Source organism: Sorex araneus, chromosome 2 (genome assembly GCF_027595985.1).
Source record: "Sorex araneus isolate mSorAra2 chromosome 2, mSorAra2.pri, whole genome shotgun sequence".
NCBI classification, from domain to species: domain Eukaryota; kingdom Metazoa; phylum Chordata; class Mammalia; order Eulipotyphla; family Soricidae; genus Sorex; species Sorex araneus.
The window spans coordinates 158907645-158933518 of NC_073303.1; the positions used below are offsets into that span (position 1 = coordinate 158907645).

Here is a 25874-nt window from a genome sequence, read left to right on the forward strand (position 1 = left end):
AATAAGTGTACTCCTGGCAATTTTGTTGTCTGGGATTCCCAGTGCCATGAGACTTGCAGCGAAGTGTATGTAATCTCCACAAATGCAGTATGTGTTATCCTGGTGAAGACCATAACTGAACTTTACCAGGATTACTGCCGGGAGTGTGCCCCCCAAACACACTTTGTGTGAGTGCCACAAAGACTCTTGGCAAGCACTGCAGCCAGAATGTATATGTGAAAGTTGGCTGAGTGTGATGCCTGGAAAGCACCTGAACAAGTATGCAACTAAAGTGCATGACAATACCAGAATGATAGCCTGGGAAGATAGTTCAAGAAGGTAAAACACTGGCTTTGCATGTGGTCAACCAACACGCGGTCCCAATCTCTGGCACTACAAAGGATCCCCTAAACCCTGCCAGGAGTGATTCCTAAGCACAGAGCACAGCCAGGGAAAAAATATAACGATGATGATGATGATAAATAATATCCACTGGTCAGTACTGTGGCCAATTATGCAAGCACAATCAAGCATGTGAAACCCCTGTTCATGGAAATAACAGCAACAAAGGGGAGTGAAGTGTATGTTTGTGGGAAGCAGCATAGAACTACCTGATGGAATCAGAGATGCAGCTCAGAAGAACATGTGTCTCATACTGATGAGACCCTATATTTAATCTTTCAGGAGTGCCAAAAAAAAAAGTTAAAAGAAACTACACTCCTAGGTATATACCCAAAATATTCAAAATCTAAGACTTAAGATGATAGCTGTAAGCCCTAATGTTATTTTAGCATTACTGTTTTTTTAAATTTTCAAATATTTGGGAGAATTTCAGGTATTTTTAAAAGTTCTACTATTGTGCTCTCCTTACATTTTTTTCTTTTTGGGTCACACCCGGCAATGCACAAGGGTTGCTCCTGGCTTTGCACTCAGGAATTACTTCTGGCAGTGCTCAGGGTACCATATGGGATGCTGGGAATAGAACCCGGGTCTGCCGAGTGTAAGGCAAATGCCCTACCTGCTGTGCTGTTTGCTCCAGCCCTCTTAGAACTTTAAAGAAAATTTTAAAACACTTCAAATTGCTTGTCATCTTTGTCCAGGGCTATGCTAATTTTCTATGGTTTCCAATTTTAGTAATATGCTGGCACTGCAAAAGAGACAAAACGTACTACAAAACAAAACAACAAAAAATTAAACTTTTTGTTTCTTTTTGGATCACACCGGGCTATATTCAAGGGTTACTCCTGGCTCTACACTCAGGAGTTACTGCTGGCGGTGCTCAGGGAACCCTATGGGATGTTAGAGATTGAACCCAGGTCGGCCGCATGCAAGGCAATACGTTATCCGATGTACTATCACTCTGGCCCCTAAAAATTAAACTTTAATTGAGCATACTTTTGTAAAATTAATGTATAATTTTTCTTTTCACTGCTAAATTTAAGTATAGTTTTCTTGAATTGCTCTACATTAATGAGGATTATTATAGATTTTGCTTCACTTTTACTTAATCTACCAAGAAAGCAAAGAATCAGTGCTTCCAGCGGCCACTCAACACCTTTATTGCAAACCACAACAGCTAATTAGAGAGAGAAAACAGAAGGGAATGCCTTGCCACAGTGGCAGGGTGGGGTGGGGGGGAGATGGGATTGGGGAGGGTGGGAGGGACACTGGGTTTACGGGTGGTAGAGAATGGGCACTGGTGAAGGGATGGGTTCCAAACTTTGTATGAGGGAAGTATAAGCACAAAAGTGTATAAATCTGTAACTGTACCCTCACGGTGATTCTCTAATTAAAAATAAATAAATTAAAAAAAAAAGAATCAGTGCTTCATTTTTTTTTGTCACCAGGTCTTTGATTAAATAAACCTAGTTTTGTCATTATTAAGAGTAAAATTTTGTTCACAGCTACGTGAAGCTTCTATATATGCTTTTCAAGTTGCTGATTGTTCCTTTGGTTAAATTTTAGCTAAGTGTTGTTTGATAATATTTTAAGATATCTGTCAAATGTTTAAAAATATCTTTTGCTATTTTGGAGGTGGACTGGGTGGTTTCAAAGAACTTTTCCTTCTGCCTCTTTTATTAAGAGGCAGAAATATTACAGGATTGGAGCCCTCAGACTGTCTGCAATTCACTCTTGGTTTTCATTTATGGACAAAACTTTTCTCCTTGACCAAATCTGAGTCTGGCTCCTGTGAACCCTTTCAACTAGGCTCCGATATTAGGTGCTGTTCACGAGCTGTTTAGCAAGAATTCTGCTGAATCAGCTCAGTGAGAAATCTTCCTGCCTTTTGAGGCAGATAAAATTACTCTTTTTATCCTGATCTGCAAGAATTCAGTTGTCTAGCAAGAATTTCCCTTACCCATTTACAGAGCAATAACCCCTCCCCCTTCCAACTCCGTTTGTCCTTGTATTTTTAGGCCTGCGGGAGGGGGCATTGAAGGGGGGGACCTCAAACCCAGAGCATGAACGAGTGAGTCACATCTCTATTACTCTTTATTTTGGGGGCCTCACCTGATGGTGCTCAAGGCCGTGAGGGGCCAGATAATGAACCTGGACTCCTGGAGCTCCAGACCTTTCAGTTATCTTCTTTCAGGCTCTGCTCCTTTTCTTCTTCTTCTTCTTCTTTTTTTTGGTGATGGGGCAACCCAGCTGTGCTCAGGGCATACTCCTGGTTCTGTGCTTTGGGGATCACTCCTGGTGGTACTTGGGGACCATAGATGGTACTGAAGATTGAAGCTGGATCAGTTGCGTGCAAATCAAATGCCTTACCTTCTGTACTATATCTCTAGCCCCCACTCCTTGTATTTGAAGCTGATTTTCCTCTTTCTTTCCTACTGTAAACTCCCCATGACAGTAATTTTACTTTGGGATAGAGTTTGGCCTCTAAGCCGTAGTGCACAGAGGGTCTTCTCAAACTTTGCTCAGTAGTGACCCCTGGTGGTGCTTAGGGGTTACTCCATATTTCGTTCTGGGTATTGAACAAGGGTTTTAGGATTCAAGACAAGAGCCTTAACCCCTGTACTTACTACCTGGCCCCTTTAATAATTTTTCTTGAAAAAGCTTTCCTTATCATCTTTGAAGATGTAATGAATATTTGTTTGGGGGCCATATTTGGCAGTGCTCAGTACTGACTCCTGTCCCTGTGCTCAGGGATGGCTCCTTTGAAGGGCTTGGGGGACCCATATGTCATGCCAAGGATGGAATATGGGTCAGCCGCATATAAGAATCCTACCCACTATACTATCTCTCCAGCCCCTGAAGATGTCATAAATGTTTTAACACCCTCCCTCCCTCAAATCTTTAGCACCAGCTGAACTAGACTTTTTTTTTTCTGCCTTAAGAACTTTGCTTATGTTCTTTGTCTCTAATTTTGCTTTTCCAGTTAACTACTACCATTCTTCAAACCAAGTATCATTTTCTCAGGGAAGTATTCCTGAAGTTGCAGGATTGAGTACCTCTCCTTCTGCATGATCCATAGCATTATTTCATCTTTTTTTTTGGGGGGGGGGTCATTTTAGCTTTGCTGGGGACCAAAGGGTGGCCAGCTGATGAGATAGCAACATTCCTGGAATCAAAGATCACCCTGTGAACTCTGACACCAAAAACAGGGCTTGTGGCCCATCCCAAATCTGGTAGCCCCAGGCTATATTCCGTACTTACCAAGTATACTGCTTCCACTGGTCTTTGTTACCTTCCCCACCAAGACAACTGACAATCCTGCTTAGTCCTCTGAGGGCACAATTCTACTCCAGCCTCACCAGAGGTCCATAGGGTCTGGTGAGCACGCTGGAACGCACCTCAATAAACTTCTATTTTTTCACTCTATTCATTTTTATCCCTCTCTGTCAGGTGAGGTCCTAGGCCCATCAGGTCACAATCAGGGTGCTCTTGGCTTTCCCAGGGGACCATATGGGATGCCGGGGATTGAACCCATGTCAGCCATGTGCAAGGTAAATGCCCTATTCACTGTATTATCACTCCTGCCCCAGCATCCTTTATTATTTTACAATTTTTATGATTTTTAGGTCACACCCAGCGATGCACAGGGGTTACTCCTGGCTCTGCACTCAGGAATTACTCCTGGCTGTACTCAGGGGACCATATGGGATGCTGGGGATTGAACCCAGGTCTACCACTTGCAAGGCCAGCACCCTACCCACTGTACTATCGCTCTAGCCCCATAATTCAAAATACAAATATTGAAATTAAAAAATGACAAACACAAAAATGGAGTTTGTGATTTTTAGTTTTTATGGCCACTTGTGATTTTAATATGGTGTAAATAACATGAAAATCAAAGACTGTTGTCTTTATATTTAATTGTTGTTTTTACATTCAGTTCCCAGCACCCACAAGTTTGGCAGATTCTATTAAACTTAAGAAAGTAACTCTTCGGGGCTGGAGCAACAGCACAGCGGGTAAGGCATTTGCCTTGCACCCGGCCCGACCCGGATTCGATTCCCAGCATCCCATATTGTCCCCTGAGTACCGCCAGGAGTAATTTCTGAGTGAAGAGTCAGGTGTGACCCAAAAAGAAAAAAAAAAAAAAAAAGGAACTCTTCTTATTTTTGTTTTGGGCCCACACTTGGCTGTACTCAGGGCTTACTCTTGGCTATTTGCGCAGGGTGCTGGGGATAAAAACCTGGTTGGTTGCGTGCAAGGCAAGTACCATACCTGCTGTACTATCTCTTCTGCCCCAGAAAGTAACTTTTACAAAACAAAGATGCTGTAATTTGACAAATCCAATAAAATGTTGATGATGGCACTCACCAACATCCTGGTTTGCTAATATGTGGTGCTTAGTATTGAACCAGGACACTGAAAGAAAACATAGTTACTTAGAAAAAAAATTCAGACTTCAAGCTAGAACTCTTTGTTTTTGATTTTGCATGGGAGTGGGCGCACACTGGGAAGTTCCCAGAGGATCATGTAGTCCTCAGAGCACCATGTGGTGCTGGGATGGGAGGTTAACTGTGTGCAAGGAATATGCCATAATACCGGCACGATCTCTCTGGCCCCTTAAATTTTTTTTTTCCTTTCAGTATTCTTAGTAGCAGAGTTTCAGTGGGACAAAAAAAATCTTAGGGCCTAGGATGTGGTTCTGTGATAAAAGCACAAGAGCAAGGCCCTGGGCTTAATTTCAGCCACTACAAAAAACAAACAACACAAAAAAACTCCAACAATAACAAAATAAAACTTAAAGAAAAATACTTAAGCTTTTTTTTTTCTTTTTGGGTCACACCCGGATATTCAGGGGTTATTTCTGACTCTGCACTCTGGAATTATACCCGGAATTATACCTGGAATTATACCCATTGGGGGACCATATGGGATGCCAGGGACCCAACCCGGGTCAGCCACATGCAAGGCTACTGCCCTACCCGCTCTGGCTCTGGCTCTGGCTTTGCTTTCTTTTAGTGGTGCTTCTAGTTACTATTGGTAATCGTGAGAACTTAATACTTGTTTTGGCTTTCAAGGATCTTCTAAAGAATTTGAAAATTGATTGTAGGCTAGAAGAAGGGGCTAAGTTGTATATTTCTGTACCAGCAGAAACCATAGGAAACTCCTTTTTCAAAACAGTAACTGCAGGTTTATCCAAAGGTTTAGGACTTGTGATCCATTCCCGACAGTGGTGCTTTATCCATGATAACAGCTGTCCATCACTTCCAACCTGGTGTCTCACATGGTGTTCAGAGTCAATAAACGCAACAGCGTAGACTTTGTTCATCACTTCCCACTTTCTATGAACAAGCAAGTCCATAAAAACCAAGCCTCCATAGCCATGTGCAATGAAGGCAATGTCCTTGCTCTGACTCTTTGAAATGAAGTCATCCCAAACGGAAATCACGTGCTCTTCAGGGGTGTTGCTGCATGTTTTTGGAATGCAATGAAGAGGTTGCTGGAGTGACAAAAAGCTCTCAGTATGAGACATTTTTAGGGAGGATAACTCACTATTTTGTGATAAATGGTCTTTCCACTCTTTCCCCATCTTCAGGTCCACAAAATTATCATTGGGATTTAGCACAATTACTTCATAATGTGCCTGTAATGCCATCTGAATACATGGTATCTGGCTTCCATGCTGGAGACCATGATGTATTGTTGCCTGCTGACTCCACTGACCAGCTCGAAAGACCCCGCGGTCTTGAAGAAGGACAAGAACAGAGTGATGATTTGATAATGCTTTTTCACTCATAAAAAAAAAGCTTCTATGTTCCTTATCTGTCTCTAGTGGAATGTATACTTTTTGTAATTTGCACACGCTCTCCAACAGCTCATAAATGTATCGTTCAAGCAAATGTCCAAGGGCCTGGTATCGCTTACTGTTCCTCTCAAGAACATTTTTATAATAGTTAAAGACAAAAGGCTTTTGTGTCTCAATGTGTCTCAATTCAGCTTTTTCATTGAAGTCATATTTAAGTTCTTCCAGTAAGTTAGACTGTTCAATAAATTGTTGCAAGCTCAGCTCCGGAGTCACAGGTAAACGCTGAAAGTAAAAAACAACAACAATAACAAAATCTAGCAATATGTCAGAGCGAGAAAACATTGAAATTTTAACTTGCTTTTTTTTCTGTAAAAAATCCTGTAAAACTCAGTATCTTATGAAGATATTAACCTTCTGTGGTTAGGGAATGTAGCTCAGCAGTAGAATATTTACCTTTCGTGTTTGATGCTAGCCCCTCCCCTTGCTCCTCCAATAAAATATATATTAACTTTCTCTCTCTTTGGGTTCTTTTTTTTTTTTGCAACTCCCTGAGGGGGACAGAGGCTTCTTTGGCTCAGCACAAAGGGGCCACTACTGGCAGTGCTCAGGAGACCACACTGTGCCAGGGATCAACCCAGGCCTCCTGTATGCAGAATATGTGCTCCAGTTCATTGAGCTGTGTATCTTGTCCAGATATCCCACGTATCCTCCTAATATGTGGTAAAGACACACTCAAAATAATTGTGAAATGAGGCTGGAGAAAAGAGTGAAGTGGGTTGGACACTTGTCTAGCATGTGTGGCTTATCTGGTGTCATTCCCCAAACTCTCCCCTCCCCCGGTTGTGAATAATGCAAAGTAGTGGGTGTGAATATACTGAGAAACAAAGATACATATATATTTTTATGTATCTTTGATACTGAGAAACAAAGAAACAAACATTTTTAATTGGTTAAAACAGAATGCTGACCCCTTGTTTATAATAAACAGGTCAGGAATCTAGACTGCTATAAATTAGACTTGCAGGAAGTCAGATGTCTATTCAAAGTGAAAATCCAGAGGTCTGGGATAAGGCTCAAACGGAAGAGCACCTGGGGCTGGAGTCAAGCACAGCAGATAGGGCCTTTGCCTTGCACATGCCTAACCTAGGTTTGATCCCCAACATCCCATATGGTCCCCTGAGCACAACCTGGAGTAACTCCTGAGTGCAGAGTCAGGAATAACCCCTGAGGACTACTGCTTTGATCCAAATCCAAACCAAATAAAAGGGTTGAGCACAGGTTTTGCATGGGAGGCTGGGTTCTAATGCCAGCATTACATAATTCCCCAGTACCTCTGGGATGGACTGGAGTGATAGCATAGCAGGTAGGGCGTTTGCTTTTCACGCGGCTGACCCGGGTTCGATTCCTCCATCGCTCTTGGAGAGCCCAGCAAGCTATCAAGAGTACCCTGCCCACATGGCAGAGCCTGGCAAGCTACCCATGGCGTATTTGATATGCCAAAACCAGTAACAAGTCTCACAATGAAGACGTCACTGGTGCCCACTCAGGCAAATCAATGAACAATGGGACAACAGTGCTATGACAGTGCTACAGTGCTACCTTTGGATCACATGCTTCCCTAAACAGTCAATCCTAGTAGCCAAATAATAACTTGTATAACAACTCAAAAGAGCCAGGACATGATTAATAATTGACATACCCTCTAATGTTTATCTCTACCTCTACCTTAGAACTCAGAAGATAAAGCCAAATATGCAACCCTATGCAACCACATAGGATTGATTTTACTGTTTTCCAGAAAACACGTCCCAGTTGGGTTGTACCAAAAACTTCTTGTTTTCCCACTTTATTATTTTTTTAAATTTTTTTAAATTAATAGTTTATTTTTAACTCAGTTACAGATTTATACATTTTTGTGCTCATGTTTCTCCCTTACAAAGTTTGATAACCCATCCCTTCACCAGTGCCCATTCTCCACCACCAGTAAACCCAACATCCCTCCCCCCCTCCCTAGTCCCGTCGCCCCCCACCCCACACTGCCACTATGGCAGGGTATTCCCTTTTGTTCTCTCTCTCTGATTAGGTGTTGTGGTTTGCAATAAAGGTGTTGAGTGGCCATTGTGTTCAGTCTCTAGTCTATATTCGGCCGCATCATCTTTCCCCCACATGACCTCCAACCACATTTTACTTGGTGTTCCCTTCTCTGAGTTGCCCAGAATGAGAGACCAGCCTCCAAGCCATGGAGACAACCTCCTGGTACTTATTTATACTATTCTTGGGTGTTAGTCTTATAGTCTATTATTCTATATTCCACAGATGAGTGCAATCTTTCTATGTCTGTCTCTCTCTTTCTGACTCATTTCACTTAGCATAATACTTTCCATGCTGATCCACTTATATGCAAAACGTTTTCCCACTTTAAATATGTCCAAATCCTTTGCCTGTCTTTCATTCTCTGTTAAAACAAAAGAGGTGATAGCTAACTTCCTTGCAATAGCAAAATAAATAGATTTGGCTTTTCTTACTTGACTGACCTTTGTTTATTTCCATAGTAAGCATTTAATACATTTTTTTTCTATTTGACAAATGACTGTGGATAGGAGAGGGAGTGAAATGTGAAACAGGCAATGTAAGTCATGACCAATTATGTAATAGGAGACACAGTTACTCAGATTTCTAAGAAGAAATGTTGAGAATTTAGACAATTGTGGACATAGCATAAGGGGACAAAAAGACATTAAATATTAAGCAATTTGGGAAGCCAAGATAATAGTATAGTGAGTAGGGCACTTGCCTTGCACACAGCAGACCCGGGTTCAACCCCTGGCATTCCATATGGTCTAGCAACACTACCAGGAGTAATTCCTGAGTGCAGAGACAGGAGTAACCCTTGAGCATCACCGAGTGTGCCCCTCCACCCAATTATTTTTTTTAAAACCCAAACCAGAACATTTTATTTATTTATTTATTTATTATTATTATTTTTTTGCTTTTTGGGTCACACCCGACGATGCACAGGGGTTACTCCTGGCTCTGCACTCAGGAATCACCCCTGGCGGTGCTCAGGGGACCATATGGGATGCTGGGATTCGAACCCGGGTCGATTGCGTGCAAGGCAAACGCCCTACCCGCTGTGCTATCACTCCAGCCCCAACCCACCCAATTATTAAGCAATTTCCCCTAAAGCCAGACAATAATTAAATAACTACTGGAACTGATGCTGTCTCTTAAATGCATGTTCTCAACAAATGCAATAACATTTTCTCTACTTAATTTCTTTTACTGACACTGGCAGTTCACAATCCATTTCTAGTAAGTGGTATTCAAAAATATTATTCAGGACCATTAAAGCTATTAAGACTAAAGGCACAATTAAAATGATGCTTGTTTTGATTTGTTTTTTGGGCCATGCCAAGCAGTGCTCAGGGATACCCTGAGCTCAGTGTTCAGTGGTTGCTCCTAGTCATGGTCCAGGGACCATACAATGCAAGGGATCAACCTGGGTCTCTTGAATGCAAATCATGCAAAGCTAATCCCATTGAGTTATCTTTCTGGCCCTCACTTAATTAATTCTCAACACTGGCTCTCTTACTGCTTTTCATACTTCCTGAATCTTACTTTGATTCTCATATCCAGCTGATATTTGACAAAAATATTTGGTTTCCCAAAGCTATCCAGACTGCTCTGTATTTTAGCTTCATTAAAAATTTTCTTCTGGGAAGCCAGAGTGATAGGACAGCACAGAGGGCACTTGCTTTGCACGAAGCTAACCTGAGTTCAATTCCTGGCATCCCATATGGTCCCTGGAACACTTCCTAATTCCTGGATCAATAGCAGAAGTAATTTCTGAGCACAGAGCAGAACCAGGATTAATCCCTGAGCATTACTGGCTGTGGCCCCCAAACAAAACAACTCCTTTTGGGGGCAGGAGCCTGCTCTGAACGTGACCAACCCAGCTGATTCAGGTTGAATCCCTGGAACCTCATATTATCCCTCAAGCCTGCAAGAACTGATCCCCGCAGGTTCCAGGAATAATCCATAAGAACTTCCAGGTGTGGCTCCAAAATTAAAAACAAAGAAACACTAATAACAAAAAAAGCTCTCTTCAGGTGTCAGAAAGATAGATAGTACAGAAATTGTGTTTGCTTTGCACAAGACCAATCATGGTTCAATTCCCAGCACCGAAAATATTCCCTCAAATACTGCCAGAAGTAACCACTAATCCCACAGGCAGGAGTAATTCATTCCTGAGAACAGAACCAGGTGAGCAACATTGAGTGTAACCTAATCCAATGCCCTCCCATCATTAACTAAAAAGTGCAACCTCTGGTGGATGTGTGAGCAATGCAACAATCCCCAATAAGTATCCCGAACATAACTGGTGTGATCCCCAGTGTGCACATTTGCAAGCATGGCGACTAAAAATATTGCAAACTTGAAATCAACATAGCCAAGTCCTCAAGCATTGCTACCCTGATAATGCTATTTCACGTGAGAGTAACAACTGAAAAAAATAATGAGCAAGCACCATAGCCAGATGTACAATTCCTTATTATCATAACACCATCAATAGTAACAAGGGAAGGTAGACTGGGAATTAACAAGAAATAAAATAAAATAGCAATCATTGTCATCCTGCTGTGCTTTATTGCTTTAGTTCCGCTCTCTGTTAGGGATCCAACCCAGGACTTCACACATGCAAAGCCAGTGCTTCACTACTGAGCTATATCCCTGGGCTTGCTTTAGTGTTCTTAATAATCTGCATTATCTCCAGGTATGTAATCATTTACTTTTTTTGGCTCTTGGGGTCACACCTGGTGATGCTCAGGGTTACTCCTGGCATTGCACGGGGGACCATATGAGATTCTAGGATCAAACCCCGGTTGGCCACATACAAGGAAAATGCCCTACCCAGTGTACTATCGCTGTGACCCCAATTATTTACATTTTTTAAATCTGTCAGTCACTTGAATCCTGCATGAGGACTTTAACTACTATTTAATGTTCAGTATTTGTAACATTGTTGATACTTTTACATAGATTTTTAATAAATGGATGTAAAAGAGACAAATTTTATTTCATATGGTTATGAAAAATTAAAGTGTAAAACATCTTATATTGGGTCACACATATAAAACTTTCTGTGAAATTAGATAGGATGGTTTTCCTTTGTGAGAATGTGACATAAAACACCCATTATACATCTTTTGTCCAGACTTTCTTATTAACATTGTGATAGTTTTGTCTTTTGTTTTTAGTCACATTGGCGGTGTTCAGGATTACTCCTGGCTCTGTTCTCGAGGATAACTTTTGGAACAGCCCAGGGGACCATATGGGATGCTGAGGATCAAACTCAGGTTGACCACGTGCAAGGCAAATGCTCTACCTGCTTACTTTTTCTCCAGCCTCTAACACTGTAATTTTCTTGTTGTTGTTGTTTGTTTGGGTTTTCAGCCCACATCTGGCAATGTTGAGGGGTTACTCTTGGCTCTGTACACTGGAATTACTCCTGCTGATTCTCAGGGTATGGGATGCTGAGGATTGAACCCTGGTTGGTTGTGTGCAAGATCAGTACCTTACCTGTTGCACTCTCTCTCCAGCTCCAACACTATGATTGTTATCAACGCCAATAAATATACTTCCATTAGATTCATTTCGTTTATACTATTCCATTTCTTAAATGTGCTTTATTCTGTTTAACAACTTTCCTGCTAAAAATTTAGGTTGCTCATTAAGCAGTATTGAACATGCTGTTCTTTGGTTTTTGAGCCTTTGGAGATACTCCTGACTCTGTGCTCCAGAGGTGACTTTTGGTGTGGTGTGGAACCATGTGGTGCCAGGAAATGATCTCCACCTTCTCCATGCAAAGCACGCAGCCATCTGAACTATTTCACTCAAACATTCTTAGTGCCATATTTTTTGTTTGTTTGCACCCAATGGTGCTAACTCCTGGTTGGTTTAGGGGACCATATGGGGTGCCAGGGATAGAGCTCAGGCCTTCCCTGTGCAAGGCAAGCCACCTACCTACTGAACTATCACTCTGGTCCCATCCTATAGCTGTATTTTTGGTACATATTAAGAGTTTCTCTAGGTCATATATCTAGAAGTATAATTTGTGTATCCTAAAAGCATTTTCCATTTTACCACATTTCACTAAATTTCTCTCTAAAAGGAATTTTTTTCTTTTTGGGTCACATCCGATGATGCTCAGAGGTTACTCCTGGCTCTGCACTCAGGAATCACCTCTGACAGTGCTCAGGGGACCATCTAGGATGCTGGGAATTGAATCCGGGTCGCCTAGCATGCAAGGCAAATGCCCTATCCACTGTGATATCGCTCCAGTCCCTCTAAAAGGAATTTTATAATTTGTAATAGATGTGAAGGTTTGCACAAAAATAACAGTGATCTTTCAGATCTAAAAATACTTCGGGCTGCATGCAAATATGGGAGGCCTAAGTTCAGACCACTGCTGGAAGTGGCTAAATTCACAGCCCCACTGCCCCAGACCCATCTGAGGTGCCAGGAATCATATCCAAGTCAGCCACATGCAAGGCAAATGTGCATCCCAGGCACCAGCACAACAGTACAGTGGGTAAGGCACCACTGGGTGTGGCCCTAAAACCAAAAATAAAATACAGTATGTCCTCTACTTTAGTTTCTTTCATTTTCTCATTTGCTGCTCATCTAGGGGCAGGATGTTCCACCTGAGCTCTTATTCAAATGTTTTCCCCACAATTCTCCTATATAAGTGACTCTAGCCACACCTGGTTTCTTTCCAGCTTCCAACTAGTGAAGCACACTCCTATTTAAAGCATCCCCCCCTTCGTTCCTTCACTACTCTCAGCACATAGTTCTTTTTCTTTTTGGGTCACACCTGGCAATGCACAGGGGTTACTACTGGCTTTGCACTCAAGAATTACTCCCGGTGGCGCTCAGGGGACCATATGGGATGCTGAGAATCGAACCTGGGTCAGGTGAGTGCAAGGCAAACATCCTACCCGCTGTGCTATCACTCCAGTCCCCATAGTGCTTATCCAGAGTGATCATTTCCAACTATCACCTCTCAGTATTTGTATTGCAGACCACAATGTCCAAAAGGAGGTGGTGGGGATAGGAGAAGTGGGAAAGGCAGGGAGAATGACAGTGTCTGCCATAGAAGCAGGCTGGGGTGGGGGATGGGGTAGGGGGAGGGAAACTGGTGTCATTAGTGGTGGGTAATGTACACTGATGGAGGGATGGATGTTGGACCATTGTATCACAGAAACCTGATCATGAGCAGCTTTGTAACTGTATCTCACTGTGACTCAATAAAAACAAAAACAAAAAGGCATCCCCTACCCAACCCCACCTGCCTAGTCTGCAACACCTTTGTCTTTGATACCCATAGTTTCATTTCCTTCAAATTCCTACTCTTGTTAAATCTCTCTCTCCCTGATGTGTGCTGAAAGTAGATTAGAGACTGAACACAATGACCACTCAATACCCCTACTGCAAACCACAACACCCAATTGGAGAGTGAGAGAGATGAAAAGGGAATACCGTGCCACAGAGGCAGGGTGGGGTGGGGGGGAGATGGGATTGGGGGAGGAGGGATACTGGGTTTATTGGTGGTGGAGAATGGGCACTGGTGGAGGGATGTGTTTGTGAACATTGTATGAGGGAAAAACAAGTTCTAAAATGTGTGAATCTGTATCTGTACCCTCATGGTGATTCACTAATTAAAGAATAAAATAAAAAATCAAAAAAATCTCTTTCCCTTTCTTCTTCCTTTTCCAAATAGCACTTGTTATCAGCTGACATGTACTTGTTTATAATGTTTTCCTTCATTAGAATATATTTTCCATGACAGGGGCAAGAACATTTGTTCAGGGGTTGCAGAAATAGTACAGCATGTACGGTGTGCATGTAAGGTGTTTGCTTCACATGTGGGTCACCTGAGTTCAATCACTGGCAGCAAATATGGTGCCCTGAGCACTACCAGGGATGATCTCTGTGCAAAGAGCTAGGAATAAACCCTGAGCGTTGACAGATGTGCCCCCCACACCAAAAAAAAAAAAAAAGGAGAAAAAAGGAGAAAGAACTTTGTTTACTGAATCTCTAGTTCTTGGAGTAGTGCCTGGTCCCAGTAGACCCTTACATACTGTTATTAAAATTTATAATTTTTGCTAAGAGCATGAGAGTAAAAGTTCTCTATATAGTATATGTAGGAGAAAGAAATGTTAAAAGACTTTGAAAAGTTAGAGGTTTTTTTCTGTGATTCTAAAATTAATAAAGGTCATATAATAAATTATTCTGAGAATATTCTATGCATCTCTATAGATAATTCATTAAAATTAAGATAAAATAACGTATATGCTTAGTTTTCTAAAGAATGGGGTGGAGAGTGGTGCAGATAAATCAAAGATCCGGAGCACATGCCTGGCATATGGAAACCCTGGTTTGATTCCTGCATACTGCCAGGTGTGCCCTGCAAATAAAAAACATAAACCAACCAAAGAAGGGAATGTGGGGCTGGAGTGATAGCACAGTGGGTAGGGCGTTTGCCTTGCACTCGGCCGACCCGGGTTCAAATCCCAGCATCCCATATGGTCCCCTGCGCACCGCCAAGGGTGATTCCTGAGTGCATGAGCCAGGAGTGACCCTTGTGCATTGCTGGGTGAGACCCAAAAAGAAAAAAAAAAAAGAAGGGAATGTGTTGGAATAAGATTCTTAGCTTCAAGAACTGTTAAGAGTTGCAAGGTATGTTTCTTGATATCCTTAGCTGATACATTTATCTTATAAATAGGTAAATAAGACTTTCAAAGGTAAAGTGACATGACAAAGTAGTTCAGGCAGCTTAAGGAGACAGAAATTCTTTTCCTTCTCCTTCATTTTTTGCTTTTGAGCTACAACCAGCACTGCTCAGTCCTTACTCTGTAGACCAACTGCGGTGCTGGGGATCCAAACTGGGTCAGCCATGTGCAAGACAAGGTTCTTACTTGCCCCACAGAGGACTTTTTTTGTTTTTGGGCCACACTCGGTGTACTCAGGAGGTACTCCAGGCTCTGCACTCAGGAATCATTCCTAACGGGCTCATGGGACCATACGGAATGCCAGGGTTCAACCCAAGTTGGCTGTGGGCAAGACGTACTCCTTACCCACTGTTCTATCTCTCTGGCCACAATAGACTACTTTTTACTAGTGATCTTAAACATGCATAGCACGGGGAAGGTGATGGATTGTGAGTGGGACGTTGTGGGAGAGATAGCGCTATAGGTTGAGCCTTTTTTTTTTTTTTTCATTTTGGGCCATATCCTGCAATACTCAGGGAGGGTACTCCTGGCTCTGCACTCAGGAATTACTCCTGGTGGTGCTCGAGAAACCATATGGAACGCTGGGGATCGAACCAGGGTTTGCTGTGTGCAAGGCAAATGCCCACCCCGCTGTACTATCACTTTGGCCCTGAGCAAAAGTTTTTTTTTTTTTTTGGTCACAACTGGCGATGTACAGGGGTTACTCCTGGCTCTGCACTCAGGAATCACTCCTGGCAGTACTCAGGGAACCATATGGGATGCTGGGAATCGAACCCAGGTCAGCCTCGAGCAAGGCAAACGCTCTACCCGCTGTGCTATTGCTCCAGCCCCTGAGCAAAAGTTTTTGATGCAGGAACCAACGTTTAATTCTTGGTACCACACCGAGTTCAGCAGAAGCCCCTGAACATCCTTAGGTATTATATCCCTTGCACCCCTCCCATCAACCAAACAAAAATTTGTTGGTTTAAAGCACTGCCAGGAGCAATTCCTGAGTGCAAAGCCAAGAGTAACCCCTGAGCATCGCTGGGTGTGACCCAAAAAGCAAAAAAAAAAGTAACTTTTGGGGCTAGAGCAATAGCACAGCAGGTAGGGCATTTGCCTTGCACGCTGCAGACTGGGGTTCAATTCCCAGCATCCCATATGGTCCCCGGGGCACCGCCAGGAGTAATTGCTGAGTGAAGAGCCAAGAGTAACCCCTGTGCATCGCTGGGTGTGACCCAAAATGGAAAAAAAAAAGCAACCTTAAAATTTTTTAGCTTAAACGTCTGTAATTTAGAGAAACAAACTGTCTCACCAAAGGACTAACAGAAATAATGTACTTGTTTCAACGACAAGTTCAGTGACATTTGCTAGCTGAATAATTTAACTTACTTAATGTCTGGTAAGTTAGCTTCTATCGTTTAACTCTAAAATCATCTACTTTAATGGAAACTGCTAGATTGAGAGAAAAATGAAACAGTTCTACTTATACTTACCTTTTTAATGTTCTCATCTCTCAGCTCTATTTCCATCCTGAGTAGTGAAGTCGCTTGGTATAATACTGCTTAGTGAATCACACTGGATTGATGCTTTAGCTAAAAGTATTCAATAAGATGACTTAGCAGGAAACACAAAAAAACACATTCCCCTCCCCCCCAGCAATGTTTTGCTGAGCAGAATAAATTAGGGCCTCTGAGTCCATCGCAGTGAATTTCAGTCTAAGCGCATCTTCCCGTACACGGGCATTTTTTTTTTCTTTTTGGGTCACACCTGGCAATGCACAGGGGTTACTCCTGGCTCTGAACTCAGGAATCACTCCTGGCAGTACTCAGAGGACCGTATAGGATGCTGGGAATCGAATCCGGGCCGGCCGCGTGCGAGGCAAATGCCCTAGCCGCTGTGCTATTGCTCTAGCTCCGGTATATATGGGCTTTTGAACTTTCCCTGCCACTTATGACACTCCCCCAGCCCAATCTCTATGCACACCTGAGGCTCCCCTCTACCGCCTGCAGCCCACTCGCCAATTAAGGCACATTAACACAGCCCTGGAGGTGAGCTGGGGGGGGGGGGGGAGGAGAAGTCCCTTCGCTGGCTTTGGAAAAACAAGGAGGTTTTCTCCAGATCCCCTTCTTGTTAACCCTCTGCAGAGCCAGACTGGTCAATTTATGCTTAATTTATGCCGATCGAAGCCTACACGTTAAAGATGATCTAAATAATGTATATTTTGACTAATAAAACAGAGCAGCCCTTTGGAAACGTCCAAAATAATCCAGCCTAACTACTAGAGGCTGAGTTCATTGACAGGGCTAATTCCCTCAAACACTGTAGTTTTTAGGAACCCTAGGGTTAGCAACCCACTATCAACTCAGCCCTTTGAAGTTAAAACAAACAAACCTACCTCTAAGGTCTAGTTCACGGCCTTCCCAGTTTTTCCGCCCCGCCCTCTCCTGGGACCCTGAAAAGTGTTGACGTGTGGCGTTTGCATTTATAGAGAAATCCGGATCGCTAAGACATTTTTGTCCTCAGTCAAACTTATTTTCACTCCAATCGTTAAACTATGGGCTTTTTTCCCTTTAAAAAAAAAATTTTTTTTTTAATCGAATCACCGGGTGGTAGAGCATTACAAAATTGTGCGTGATTGCGTTGCAGGCCCAGAAGGTTCCAACACTCATCCCTCCGCCAGAGTCCTTTCCCAGCACCAAGGCCCCCAGTTTCCCTCCCACCCCTTGATTTTTTTTTTTTTTTTTTTTTTGCTTTTTGGGTCACACCTGGCGATGCACAGGGGTTACTCCTGGCTCTGCACTCAGGAATTACCCCTGGCTGTGCTCAGGGGACCATATGGGATGCTGGGATTTGAACCCGGGTCGGCCGCGTGCAAGGCAAACGCCCTACCCGCTGTGCTATCTCTCCAGCCCCCCCACCCCTTGATTTTTTTTGCTTCTGAAAACAGTTTTTGAGCTTGAGGCGGCGCCACGCAGGTAAATGATAACAGAAGAGAGCGTGAGGAGAGCCTTGTCAGGAGACTAAGCGGCTAACACCGTGTGCTCCCGTTTCTGGGGGCGTCTCTAATACGAGGAAAGGCTAACGAAAAGGAGTGTTAAAAGTGTCCCTCCTTTGAATTTTCCCCGCACGTCTTCTTCCTTGCGCCGGAAGCTCCCGGGCTTAAGCCCCGCGCAGCGCCCCCTCATCAGCCCCGGGCGGGCGGACGCAAACGCCGCAGCTGCGGGGCGTCGGCAGCTCGCCGCAGCCCGCAGAGAAAACAAGTCCCAGGAAGTGACTTCCGGGAGGCGGAGGGCGGGGCGGCCCGCTTCCGGTCGGGGGCCCGGCCGCTTCTCTTGCGCAGGCGCGGCTCGCACGGCCTTGGCTTTTCTCCAGCCCCTCCCCCCTCCCTCCTCCAGTCGGAGGGGGTCCCGAGGTGACAGCGCCTGCGGGTCCAGTAGGAGTAGAAATGGACCGGGGGAAGGCCGGGCGACGGCGATCTTCACCCGGTGAGAAAGGGTTGCTCGAACGCTGAGCAGAGAGAGGCTCCGACTGCGGCCTAAATCGGGGGGCGGCCCGGGATTCAGCTGCCGGGAGGAGCTGGGAGGGCTCGGGGCGAAGGGGAGGGTGGGGGGGAAGGGAAGGGAACCGAGGGGCGCGCACAATGCAAGATCCCGGGTCACCCCCGCGAGTCGGGGGCTCTGGCCGAGCTGTCTTCGAGGCCTCGGCCTCTTTATGGCCCAGCACCCCTCTCCTGCTCTTCCTCCTTTTCCTCCACCTCCTCCACCTCCTACTCCTCTTCCCCTTCTTCTCCACCTCCCCTTCTTCTCCACCTCTACCTCCTCCTCCCCTCCTCCTCCTGCCCCCCTTCTCTTCCTTCCCCCCTCCTTCTCCCCACCTCCTGCCCACCCTCCCCCTCCTCTTCTTCACCTCCCCCACCGCACCTCTAGTCGCCTGGGCATCTTCCAGGCTGGGTTGCCGCTCTCCTGCCACACCTTCCTCGTTTCCAGCAATGCCCCAGTTTCGTTTCCAGCTTGCTCCCGACCCTATTTTTTTACGTTATTTTATTTTATTTTTCTGGGGGACTTGGCATCTTTCTGCCACCCCGCCCGCGTGCCGGGAACAGGTAGCAGCGGGCTGCTTAGAAGGTGGGAGCTTGCTCCATGACTCTTGAGTTTTTGTTTTTTTTTTAAATTTTTATTTTTATAAAGTTGTTCACAGTAATTTATTGCGTTCAGTATTCCAATACCAATCCCACCACCATTACACTTTCCCATTGCTGTTATTTCGAATTTTCCCACCACCACCTAAGCCTACCCCACAGGCAGATCCTAAATGATTTATTTTGTATTGGTTGTTATGAATAGTCTGCTAAAAAAAAAATCCAAAAAGACTTCCTTAGAGGAAAGTGACACTTGAGTTCTTTTTTTTCCCCTTTTTTCTTTTTGGGTCACACCCAGCAATGCATAGGAGTTACTCCTGGTTTTGCACTCAGGAATTATTCCTGGTGGTGCTCTGAGGAACCATATGGGATGCTGGGAATCGAACCTAGGTCAGCTGCGTGCAAGGTGAAGGTCCTACCTGCTGGACTGTCCCTCCAGCCCCAACACTTGAGTTCTTGATCACTTCTGCGCCCCTCTGAGCTTCCTCCTGAGCAGGCTTCCTTAAAGAATCTGTTTCTTTTTGGGCTCTCTACATGTAGATGCTTCTAAAAATGATTTGAAACATCGAATGAAAGATTCCAAGCCATGCTCTTTTTAAAATTAAAAAAAAATTAGTGTTTTTTATTGTCAGTGTAGTTTGGCGATTGCTTTGTGGTTTTCAGTTTTAGGTACTCATTCTTGGAAGCACAAAAGTGCAATCATTAGACAGGAGTTGGAACTCCTCCAGGTCAACAAATTTTTTGGCAAACATCGCATCTATCAAAGATCTCCCTCATTTTGGTTTAGCCTCATGGCCAACTAGAAAGAGGAGAGGACCAGGACTGTTTAATAGCCTTACAATCCAGTATACACAAACAGCACTCAAAGCAGTGATTTCGTTTTATTTCTTCTTGTGCCTTTTATTTTTGCGAGGCAGTCTCAACAATTTTGAACTTTAAGTTTAGGAGTGGCCTTGTGGCAGTGCATCTCAAACTTTTCTCTATCTGAACTGCAAAAGGAGCATGAACTTGAATCTCTGTTATATTGCCTGAATTGATAAGCAGTGTTATCATTTGTCTGTGTTATGAAGACAGTATTTACTTTGAACACATATGCTACCAAATAGATCAGGTTTGTTCAATATGTATTTAATTTGCTTATATCCTTTCCTGTCCCTAAAGTGAAAGCAACACATTAGGAAAAATAAACATTGTTTATCTGGTATAATAAATGTACCCCTTTCATCCGAGGGAGGGGGTGGGCGGGGGCTGGGTGAGTCACTACATCACATCCTGTTGCCCAGGAGACATGTAGGTAATGCCTGGTTGGAATTTGCATGAAAGCATCCTTTGCATGTAAGAGGTCCCTTGGCTTCTCTCCCGAGCCCACTTCTTATCTTTTTCTGTTTGTTTTGGGGAGGCACTTGACAGTACTCAGGGCTTGCTCATGGCTCTGTGCTCAAGGTCATTCCTGTTTGTCTCTGGGAGCCATATGCTGTACCTGGGATGGAACCAGGGGTACAGCACTGACAGACAAACCAGGGCATGGCAACTCAGCCACCACCTGCATCTTGCCTCACAAGGTTGACTTTCAGGCATTCTTTAAGGTATTGGATTAAAATCTTGCTGCGGTCTAGAGATTGATAAGACGCTTCCATGCTGTAACAGGTGTTCTCTTTCTCCCCCTGCCCCTAACTCACTCACTCTCTCTCTCTCAGCTTTTAACAAGAAAAACCCCGAAAGATGCATTAAACATATATAAATAAGAGTATGCCAAGAAGGTTGCCAGTTTTGCTTTATGATCATATGAAGGGAAATTTGTGACTCTCTGCCTCTCTCTCTCTCTCCACACACACACACACACACACACACACACACACACACACGTAGAGTCATAACAACAGGACTTTGTTTATATTGCAAATAAATTTTAATTTTTCTTAAAACAATCTGGGTGGGCCACATGTAGAGCAAGTGCCTTACCCTATGTATTTGTCTCTCTGGACCCTGTCCTTACCTTATAAAATTAATTTTTCATTATTTTATAAGATGAATAGTCTTTTGAAAAGAGTTTTATTATTTTTTATTTATTTTTTCTGCAACCATACTCTGTGGTGCTCAGGGGCTTCTCCTGATTTTGTGTTGGCAGAGCAGTCCCATGCCTCTGGCATGTATGTTTTGCATGGGCTCAGCCCATTGACTTATAGCTCTCCCATCCATGAACAACCTTTCGTCAATAAATGCATTTCATCTTAATATACTTTTGGGGGGAGGGGCAAAAGAGTAGCCAATGTGGTTCAACAAGTTCCATCTCCTTTATTAGTTCTACATATTTATTAATTTATTATAGTTGATTCGTACAGGTGGTAGGAAGTAAATTTTGAGAATGAAACGGTTCATTACGTTTTGTTTGATTTTGGTTTTTGGGTCACACCCATCCATGCTCAGGAGTTATTCCAGGCTATGCACTCAGGAATTACTCCTGGTAGAGCTCAGGGGACCACATGAAAGGGAGGTTGGCCACATGCAAGGCAAGAGCCTTATCTTCTATTTCTTATCCCCTAAAACTTTTTTTTTTAAAGTAGTTATTTTAATTTTTTAAAAAAATTGAATCATGTGACATAGTTACAAAGTGATTTGGTTTCAGTCATACAATGCTCCAACACCCATTCCTTCACCACTAATGTCCCCAGTTTCCTTCCCTCCAGCCTGCCTCTATGCCAGACACCCCCCCTCTCTCTCCGTCTCTCTCTCTCTCTCTCTCTCTCTCTCTCTCTCTCTCTCTCTCTCTCCTCTCCCTCTCTCCCTCTCTCTTCCTCTCTCTCCCTCCCTCTCTCTCTCCCTCCCCCTTTCTCTCCTATCTCTCCCTCTCTCTCTCCCTCTCCCTCCCTCTCCTACCCTCCCTCTCTTCATCCTCTCTCCATGAATCTGTGCAGGAGCCTCTCTAAGGATACCAGGCACGTTCTCAGTTATTATTTCTTTGACCAGCTATTCTTCCTCTTTACCTTTTCCCTCACCTTTTGGTATTCCTATGATTTGATGATTATTTTTCTTGCTACTGTCTATTAAGAATCTTATATTCTCTTTCATTTGTTTGTTTTTTCCTCTTTTTTCACTTGGTTATTGTTGATGGCTAGTATTTTGTCTTAATATCACTGATAGGTCTTCTGCATGTTGAGTTTTGTTGCTGTGACTTCCTATTTTATTTTTTTAACTCCTTCAGTACCATTTATATGGACTGTTTGATACCCTGGATCACTTCATCTTTAAGTTAGTTGAATTTTTCTTCCCGTCATTGCTTTAGTTCCTTAGCCTTCATATAGAGTATTGATTTGAGTTCTTCATTGTTGAGACTTTCGGGTTTATTTGAGCTTGGTAATTTGACAGGACTTTTGTCTCTTGTCTGCCAATGCAGGTGAAATCCTTTGTTTCTCATTGTTCTTAAGATTTGTAGGTGCTACCACTTGGAGGTGCCAACTATCTGAGATCTGATCTAATTTGCTATTTTTCAGCAGACAGTGCTCTTTATATTATAGTAGTCTAACAATGACTGTGCCCTTAGGATGTTATTTAACTGGTCTTGGAGTTCATTGTCTAAATACCTGTTTGTATAGAGGGTAAAAATAGTCTTTTTTTTTTTTTTTTTTGCTTTGTGGGTCACACTCAGCATTGCATAGGGGTTACTCCTGGCTCATGTGCTCAGGAATTACTCCTGGCGGTGCTCGGGGGACCATATGGGATGCTGGGAATGGAACCCGGGTCGGCCACATGCAAGGCAAGCACCCTACCTGCTGAAAAATAGACATATTTAAGAAAATATGTGAGACTCAAACCTTGGAATTGGTGGGGATGAAAGGGTGGTGCTGGTTTTGGGTTTGAGAGGTGCTTCCTCGGTTGGGGGACCCAGAAAGAGATCACAGATGGCACAGATGTCATGGGGCAGGATGGCACCCTTGATGCACTGAAGAATGAAAGAGGCCAGCATCAGTTTTATAGGTTCTTGGGTGCCATGCCCTGGGTTCAAGAGGGGTTTGGGAGGGACTTTCTCTGTCAGAGGACCCTAGATGGCGCTGAAGTCGTGGGTGGCTCATTTTTTTTTTCCCCTATTTTTAATTTTTTGACCATACCTGACCATGCTAGGGACTCTGCACCCAGGAACTACTTCTGGAAGTGCTTGAGGACCATATGGGATGCCGGCAATTGAACCCAGGCAAGTACCCAGGCAAGTGCCTTACCTGCTGGACTATGGCTCTGGGCCCCATATTTTATTTATTCATTTTTCCTTTTTTTTTTTTTTTGGCGGGCGGGGGGTCACACCCGGCGATGCACAGGGGTTTACTTCTGGCTCATGCACTTAGGAATTACCCCTGGTGGTGCTCGGGGGACCAAATGGATTGCTGGAAATTGAATCCGGGTTGGCCATGTACAAGGCAAATGTGCTACTGCTCCAGCCCCCGCATGTTTTATTTTTAAATTACAATCTTTTTTGGTTCTGTTTTTGTTTCTGGGCCACACCTGGTGGTACTCAGGACATACTCCTGGCAGGCTCAGTGGATCATTAACAGTGCTGGGGATCAAACCTGGTTGGCTTTGTCCAAGGCAAGCATCCTGCCTACTCTGCTATTGCTATGGTCCTGTCACTGCCATCCCATTGCTCATTGATTTGCTCAAGCGGGCATCAGTAACCTCTCCATTGTGAGACTTGTTACTGTTTTTGGCATATCAAATACGCCACGGGTGGCTTGCCAGGCTCTGCCGTGTGGGTGAGATACTCTCGGTAGCTTCCCGCGCTCTCTGAGGGAAGAGGGGCAGAGGAATCAAACCCAGGTCGGCCGTGCAAGGCAAACACCGTACCCGCTGTTCTATCGCTCCAGCCCTATGGTCCTATTTTATTTTATTTTATTTTTTTGCTTTTTTGGGTCACACCTGGCGATGCACAGGGGTTACTCCTGGCTCTGCACTCAGGAATTACTCCTGGCGGTGCTCAGGGGACCATATGGGATGCTGGGAATCGAACCCGGGTCGGCCAGGTGCAAGGCAAACGCCCTACTCGCTGTGCCATTGCTCCAGCCCCCGGTTCTATTTTATTTTTTAAATTAATTTTTGGTGGTCTTACAAACTATACTCAAAGGCTTCATAGACACTTCTGGCAATACTTGGCCAGCCAGGCCAGATGACTTGGTGTCTGAGGGGGAACTTTGCTGCCAGGACCTATGGTGAGGGGGAACCACTAGGGCCACTGTAGCAGTGATCCTGGGATACTAGGACCTCACCTGCTGATGCCAGGCTAGCTGGGCACTAGGGTTACATCTTGAGATTCATTCAAAGTGTGGGCTCTAATCCCTGGACTTGAATCCTGACTCCTCTATCTTACTTCCTTTTTAAGTTGAGTCATTGAGGCTCAGAAAAGTTAGTAACCCAAAGTATAAGTTAAGGTTGTTTGGCTTTAAAATATGAATTACTGAGTACTGTACTCTAGCAGATGGTCACAAGTAGAGGCATAGGGTAAGGTTATTAAAATATACTCAAGGACAGTGGTTTCAGCCATTTCAGTTTGTGGATCAGCCTACCAGTGGTTAAAAACTGCTGACTTAGAATCACCCTTATGAAAGATGGAACAGTACGATTATAAACTCAAAATTTAAGGAACAAAAATTTGTTTAAAGGAAAATATATAATAAATTATATATAATATATAATATATAATATTTACCTGGAACACCAGGCAGCATTGCAGATGAGACTATTCTGAACAAGTTTGTTGTCTAGAACTACTTCTGTGAAAAATATCAAGGGGGCTGGAGTGATAGCACAGCGGGTAGGGCGTTTGCCTTGCACGCGGCCGACCCGGGTTTGATTCCCAGCATCCCATATGGTCCTCTGAGCACCACCAGGGTGATTCCTGAGTGCAGAGCCAGAAGTAACCCCTGTGCATTGCCAGGTGTGACCCAAAAAGCAAAAAAAAAAAAAAAAAAAAAAGAAAAATATCAAGGCACAGAATAATACTTGGTATGCTTCTACCAGTGGGAGAAATCAGAGATAAGATGATAGATAACAGGTATTTATAAAGCATAGACATTTGAATATTTAAAGCATTTCTTAGAAAAATGGACAACTTTCTATTGGCTATCCTTTCCCTTAGTTTTGGTTATTTTTAAGAAGTATATTAAAAATTGGGGCTGGAGTGATAGCACAGTGGGCAGGGCGTTTGCCTTGCATGCGGCCGACCAGGTTCAAACCAGCATCCCATATGGTCTCCTGAGCACCGCCAGGGGTGATTCCTGAGTGCATGAGCCAGGAGTGACCCCTGTGCATTGCCGGGTGTGACCCAAAAAGCAAAAAAAAAAAAAAAGTATATTAAAAAATTAATTTCTATTAGAATACTGTGATTTATAAAGTTATTATACAGTTGTTTCAAGCATTTAGGGTTCTAATACCACCTGTGTGACCTTCCCTCCACCAGCACCCCCATTTTTCCTTGAAGTCCTTGCCTTCCCCCTTAGTGCAAAACAAATTTCCTTTATAGTGCTTATTCTGGCAAGATTTTAAGAATTGGAAAATAGAATGATCAGAAAATCAGTAAGAGCCAGTTAGTGATTGCTGTATGATTTTGACCTATGTAAATAAGAAAATTAAAATTATTCAAAACAATATAATGCCTGTTCTCATCTATATACGTTTTCAACTTTGTAATCTAAAGTATTCCATTCAATTTTATTTTTATATGTGGATCTCGTTATGGTAATAATCATGTCTCACCTCTCACCAATAAAACTTTCAAAGCAATTCTGTGTTCATG

The 25874-nt window shown here is 43.6% G+C and overlaps 2 protein-coding genes and 1 pseudogene across 8 annotated transcripts in view; 1 reads left to right on the forward strand and 2 right to left on the reverse strand.

The window, feature by feature from the left end:
• Positions 1–1034: 1034 nt before the first annotated feature.
• Positions 1035–1134, reverse strand: LOC129402919 (U6 spliceosomal RNA; annotated as a pseudogene).
• On the reverse strand, positions 1064–18920 carry LOC101555530 (putative protein FAM172B). 3 transcript variants are annotated; one of them, XR_008628453.1, is made up of 4 exons: positions 18879–18920; positions 16452–16550; positions 2491–6466; positions 1064–1147 (listed from the first exon to the last, which is right to left on the reverse strand). XR_008628453.1 is itself a non-coding variant. In XM_055125312.1 (3 exons), exons 2-3 carry the CDS (start codon positions 16485–16487, stop codon positions 5357–5359), a joined length of 1146 nt encoding a protein of 381 aa, XP_054981287.1. In that variant the 5' UTR covers positions 16488–16550; positions 17354–17641; the 3' UTR covers positions 1868–5356. The 3 variants fall into 3 exon arrangements, 1 of the variants encoding a protein (XP_054981287.1); XR_008628452.1 differs by lacking the exon at positions 18879–18920 and adding an exon at positions 17354–17641; XM_055125312.1 differs by lacking the exons at positions 1064–1147; positions 18879–18920 and adding an exon at positions 17354–17641 and having other exon boundaries at positions 1868–6466.
• The window catches only part of SENP7 (SUMO specific peptidase 7), a 114440-nt gene continuing 106836 nt past the window's right edge, over positions 18271–25874 (forward strand). For 4 of the 5 annotated variants that reach the window (XM_055125307.1, XM_055125309.1, XM_055125310.1 and 1 more), the window contains exon 1: positions 18271–18443. In XM_055125307.1, the coding sequence (XP_054981282.1) occupies positions 18404–18443 (40 nt within the window). In that variant the 5' untranslated portion in view covers positions 18271–18403. The remainder of the gene's footprint in view (positions 18444–25874) is intronic. The other variant, XM_055125308.1, reaches the window with a different exon arrangement.